The 6,074-nt window shown below is 34.1% G+C and overlaps 1 protein-coding gene across 1 annotated transcript in view; it reads right to left on the bottom strand.

Moving 5' to 3' along the window:
* Window positions 1-844: 844 nt before the first annotated feature.
* Window positions 845-6,074, bottom strand: part of LOC126970794 (ankyrin repeat and LEM domain-containing protein 2 homolog) — a 33,550-nt gene continuing 28,320 nt past the window's right edge. The window contains exons 13-14 of the mRNA XM_050816895.1: window positions 4,832-5,009; window positions 845-3,741 (exon numbers count right to left, since the gene is read on the bottom strand). Coding sequence (XP_050672852.1) covers window positions 3,649-3,741; window positions 4,832-5,009 — 271 coding nt within the window. The 3' untranslated portion in view covers window positions 845-3,648. The remainder of the gene's footprint in view (window positions 3,742-4,831; window positions 5,010-6,074) is intronic.

Here is a 6,074-nt window from a genome sequence, read left to right as displayed (position 1 = left end):
GAGAAAAAGTAAAACTTATGCGAGTCTTATTTAAAGTAATGAGATAGTGATTTTTTGTATCACCATGCGTGCCGGTTTTTTCAAGGTCAGCACACCTGGTGTGCTAAACAAACTTGACAGCGCTGCACAGAAAACTTGTGAAACGTGTGAAATATCCACTATTTATTCAACATCTGTAACAATTTTAAATAATCGAAGGAAATATGGCGCGTGTTTTGTGTAATGTAATGTAAAAGTGATAGTGAAAGAACACTTGTGTTATATTATGTACCTATATATATATAGGATATTTTCTGTCTCATGTTGGCCACGCCAAACCGATGCGCTATGTCTAGTTACTATACTTGGTCTATGTTTATACTATTTAAACGTAAATCGCTTATTTTTTACTTCTGATCATGATCAGATGATACATGTATCAGATATATGATAATGTATCAGAAAGCTATTGAAATAAGCTATAATATATATATATATTTATATATATGTTTTTTTTTATTGTGATAAGAAGGAACGAGAAGAGCAGTATGTACAGCTGATTGTAATTCATACGCCCTGCCTATTACAATACAGTGCCGCTCAGGATACTCGAAAAATCTAAAAATTCTGAGCGGCACTACAATTGCGCTCGTCACCTTGGGACATAAGATGTTAAATCTTCTTTGCCCAGTAATTTCACTAGCTACGGCGCCCTCCAGACCGAAACACAGTAATGTTTACACATTACTGCTTCACGTCAGAAATAGCGGCTGTACCCATAATCTAGCCGGCATCCTGTGCAAAGGAGCTTCCCACTGGTAACATAAGTAAATAAGTTTGCGTAAAGTTTGATAATAAAACAAACTTGAACCAATCATAATTTATTTCCATAAATGTTGACGTGAATAAAATACAAACATACATTTATATACATAATTTTCATTTATAAAAGTACAAATATCTCAACTCTCCGTCAAACGAAACAAATTAACATTAAATGCTTTTCAATGCGATTATTGTCTCTCCGCGCTTAACTTATTACTGAGAAATGCAGATAACATCAAGTCATTAAACTTTTGGTGACTTAATCTTTATTTATTAATTAATTAATAAAATAATTTCAAAATAACTAACTAACTGAAAGTTTATCAGACCTTCAATCATATACATTATTGAATATTATATTTTTTTATTATTTATTTATTGTTGTGTTACAAAGTAAATAATCAACAGTTAAATACTAATTAAATGGACACATACTTCAACATAATCAAGAACAATAGATTCATTATAAGATTACTGGGATCAGTTTAAATCTAAAAATGTCAATTTTGTAAATTATATTCTTAAGTGTGTGAATTCGTCAGCAAGGATTATTTTCTTTCGTCGTGTACAACGACCCAACCTCGATCTTATTGAACTGCGCCTGTCATCTTGAGATTTAGAAATGTTTTCATATGTCTCATTAATAATTATTTTGATATAATTTCGGTTGAAAGGTAACACAATGCTCATTGGATACAGACGCACAAAAACCATTAGTCATAGAAGTCTTAATACATAATAATTCTAGAGTACATTCGCCAAACAAAAATACCTCACTACATTCATAATGTTTGTGATTATTTTAACTTAAAAAAAAGAGAAACAGCTCACATTACGTGGGTTGCGCTCAAAACGTAGAAAGCGACTACGATTAATACAAAATATAGTTGTGCACAGGAACCGTTGCCATAACTCTTTATTGACTCCTACATGAAATATTTAAATGCAATAATTAGTTCCAAACAGTAACTGTTACGGGAACTCTACAGTTTTACATTTTTTATACATTTGAAGAAGTCGTTAGGGATTGTGGAATCAATTTCCTGAGCATAATATCTTGTCCTGACAAACTCTTAATTGACTCCTACATGAAATATTTAAATGCAATAATTATTTCCAAACAGTTACTGTTACGGGAACTCTACAGTTTTACATTTTTTATACATTTGAAGAAGTCGTCAGTGTGTGGAATTAATTTCCTGAACATACATTATCTTGTCCTCACAAATTCTTTATTGACTACTACATAATATATTTCAATGCACTAATAATTAATTTCAAACAGTAACTGTTATGGGAACTCTATTTTAAATTTTTTATACATTTGAAGTAGTCTTGGAACTAATTTCCTGAGCATATATTTTTGTCCTCTCAAATTCTTTATCGACTATTACAGGAAACATTTCAATACACTTATTAGTCCCAAACAGTAACCGATACAGGAACTCTACAGTTTTACATTCGTTATACATTCGAAGTAGTCTTTAGAGAGTTCTAACGAAAGCTGTCAAATATTCGAAAACTGTAGGCCCTTCGAGCATATCATATTTTATACATTTAAAGTAGCCGTAATCCTATTTATGGAACAAATTTCCTGTTGATAGGTAAGTTTTTTCCTTATAGTTCTAACGAAAAATTCGACAAATATTTAAAGGCAAAATCTAGTTCAAAACTAACAGGTTGCGAAATTTTGCATATACATATAGCGAATCTTTACAAGAGCATATAGTTTTATTTTGGTTAATGAAACATCATTTGTGAGATGTTCAGAATAAAATAATTCGTCGAAAATAAAAAATAAAGTTATATCAAAATAATAATTAAGTTTCAATTTAAAACAATCATTATGTCTTAGTAAATAATATCCTCACTGTCTGTAAGAATAGCGAGTGGATAGTAATAGGCAAATTCAAATTAAGAAAAGCGAAACAGTTTCAGAGTTCTGCATTGTTGTTTTCAATACATACTAAGCAAATCAAATTCTGGTAAATATTGTAAATGGCTCCAAAATTATTGATCGCTTATTTTGTAGTTTAGGAGTAATTTCGGATTCTTTTTAGAATTGACTAATAATTAACAAAAATATAATATCCATTGTCAATTTACGTAAACATTAGTCAACACAGTCTACGTGTAATTAAAATACTTTATACTTTAGAAAATATTGATAATTTAGAGTAGGATGAATTAGTTTTTTTTACAATCATAGATATAAAAATATATTCCCTAACATCTAATAAACATAATCAAAGCAATATCTAATATAAAACTAGCGATTAAGACTGAGAAGAAGAAAGAAGGACCAGAGGATAATTATACTACATAATAAAATTCGTTTTGTCATCTCTCAGCTGTCCTAATAGTGTAATAATGGACAAAGATATGGTTGCTATCATCAATCATGGCACATAACATACAATCTTTCTGCATCATAAGACTATCAAATTATTTCAACTACTAAAACATATAATATTTTAGTATATCGTCTAAACTGAGATTATTTGAGAGATTTTGAAGTCATTTAATTTTAACATTTCTAACTAAAATATGATAAGGATTTTGTTTAAATTTGTCAATGTATAAAATTTGCAATAATTTGTATAAAGAAATTTAATGTCGAATATAACACAAGTCGGAGTAATATTCTTTCTACACTCGTATGCTTGCAATTATGTGTACATATTACGAACTTATTGAAAATTATTTTACTTCAGCGATTATTTAACCGCTTTCATTAGCACCGCGAGAAGGCCATACTAGTTATGTTTAAGATTGAAAGCTTCATTATACCTCGGTCCATTATTACGCGTTATAAGTCAATAATTATGTTTACTCGGGTGTATCTCAGAAACCGAAGCTCACGTTGTGTCCGGCGCTCTTGCTTGCCAGCGACGAGCGTGGGGAGTTAGGTCCGGTCACCCTTAGCCAGTTTGAGACCTGCAATAACGAATATATTTTTATAGTAGTAATCTCTTAGAAGAAATAGTACTCCAGTATTCTTTTTGCCCCCTTAAAAATATCATCATTAGTATAATGTTATGTGTAGGTAATAGTTACAGACAATAATAATGTTGTCACAAATTTTCTGATAGTTTACATAATCTGCAATTGTGTTGTAACATTATAGAGTCTGTATACAGTATAGCATTACAGATAAAAGCAGAAATACAGTTAAAAGCTGATATTTTCCATGGGAATTCAAATATATATAATATGGGGTAGGGAGGTCCGCAACTATGCCCACGTAGAATTAAGCGTATTATTTTAAATTATGTAACATATTCCTTAGAGAACCGATTCGAATGAAACACAATGTAAAAGTAACGGAAGCTGTCATGTCAAATTGAAGACCGTTTTCAAATCGGTTTAACCTTTCGTTAGCGTTAGACAAATAAACTGACATTATTTCTTAAAACTCGACCTTTACAAACCTAGCTGTTTTGTAAACAACTTGTTTATTATTTCTTATTGTTTACTATTACTGTTTGACATCATTCGAGAATAATCCTGACTGGTAGACATAGACTCAGCGCGATTATAACTAGCGATATGGGTAACGAGTAATTAATACCTGAAAAGTATTTTACTAACTGCTGGGACAAGTAATAAATTATTTACGGAATTATAGTGACGAAGCCAATTCGGATGGGCAGCGTTTGGGAAGCTCCACACACCACATACCACAGTGTCGAAGCGTAGAAGTGTGAAGACGAAGGTTTTCAACCAGGTTGTGTTGCCAGTTATGATTAGCTGTACGCAGACATGCCTTTTCCCTGCGAGATCGGATCAGAAATGAGGAGATCCGAAGGAGAAACAAAGTCCGACATTGCCTAGATGGTTGCGAAACCGATATTTCAGTGGGCAGGGCGCATAGCTCGACGGACAGATGGCCGTTGGGGCAGTAAAGTCCACGTACCGGAAGACCGACGATCTGGTCAAAATCGCCGGAATAGGTTGGATGAGATTCCGGGTGAAATGATGACTGGTCTTTCCTAATCCCTATAGATGTATAGAAGATTTGTGATACCTGTAAGGACACGGTCCTGTCCTCCTTGAGTCCGTGCGCGTCCTTCTTCGGAGTGCTGCAGGATGTCGGGGTGGAGCTCCCGTACGGGGTGATGACGGGGTGTGGGTACTGCCGGCAGGGCGTGCGCGGTGAGAAAGTCGTCGATATGCTGTCTTCCAAGTTACAAGTACCCACCCAACTGCAAATGGAGACCAAACAAAATAATACTATTTTGCTATGCCCTTTTTCAGTTTTTTTTTTATGGAAAAGTACTATACTATATATATGTATAATACTAGATACTACTACCGCTTCGGAAAAAAATGGCGCTCTGAGAGAGAAGAAGCGGCGCAAGAAACTCTCCCAGCATTCTTTTTTTGCGCTCTTTTCAAGATAGAAGAAGAAGGTAGGTTGTATCGTCCCGGAAACACTGCTATGTTGTTCGTGAAAGAAAGTTCCTTGAAAAGTGCACTCATCCAGATGGTGGGGATGATAAATTAATTTGTGGCGTGTCGTGCAAAGGTGGATTTCAGGAATCAGGTCAAACAGCTCTTCGAAACACTCCCCGTGATAAATATGGAGGAAATCACACAATTAAGCGACGTCTCTATGCGACACCAGGTGATCGAAAGTTTCTGTATATTGATGTGATAACTGGGCCGAAACTGCGTCAACCATTTCGTACAAAATATGCAAGCAGAAAAAAAAATTCATTTCTTTGTAGAAAAGGCTTGTTCCTTTAAGTACCTTATTTATATGATAATTTCTATTTCATTTTCTAGCATTATTACCAGTCGGCAGTAACCGTGGTTTACGTGTTTCGCCTCTGCACGAGGCATCCTCGGGAGATGTTGACTCGCCAAACTTGCCACGGGACTGAATATGTATTGAAAGTCTCGTGCCAGAATTTGCACTCAAGATAACTCAAAGAAATTGGATAATAGCTCAGCCTAGGCTTGTTTTGGTTTGTCCAAAGCCTGATAGGAGAAACTAGTTTAAACTAGTCAGCGCCGGTTTATCCTATGGCCTAAAGGATGAACTGATTTGGTCTTAGAAAACCTAGTTTGTCCTGAAATCGGGTTTAGCCGGTAACATCTTTACCTATATATATAATTCTTCTGTACTTGGCTGCACCGATTTAAATGAAATTTTCTTTTTGTGTTAAAGTGGATTCGAGGTAGGTTTAGATTCAATTGATCTACCTCCTAAATGGCTGGACCGATTTTGATGACTTTTTTAGAGTATTCCAGTAAATTTGAGATTG

The sequence above is a fragment of the Leptidea sinapis genome, chromosome 22 (genome assembly GCF_905404315.1).
Source record: "Leptidea sinapis chromosome 22, ilLepSina1.1, whole genome shotgun sequence".
NCBI classification, from domain to species: Eukaryota; Metazoa; Arthropoda; class Insecta; order Lepidoptera; family Pieridae; genus Leptidea; species Leptidea sinapis.
Note: the sequence above shows the minus strand (reverse complement) of the source record. Positions and strands in the feature narration are given on the sequence as shown.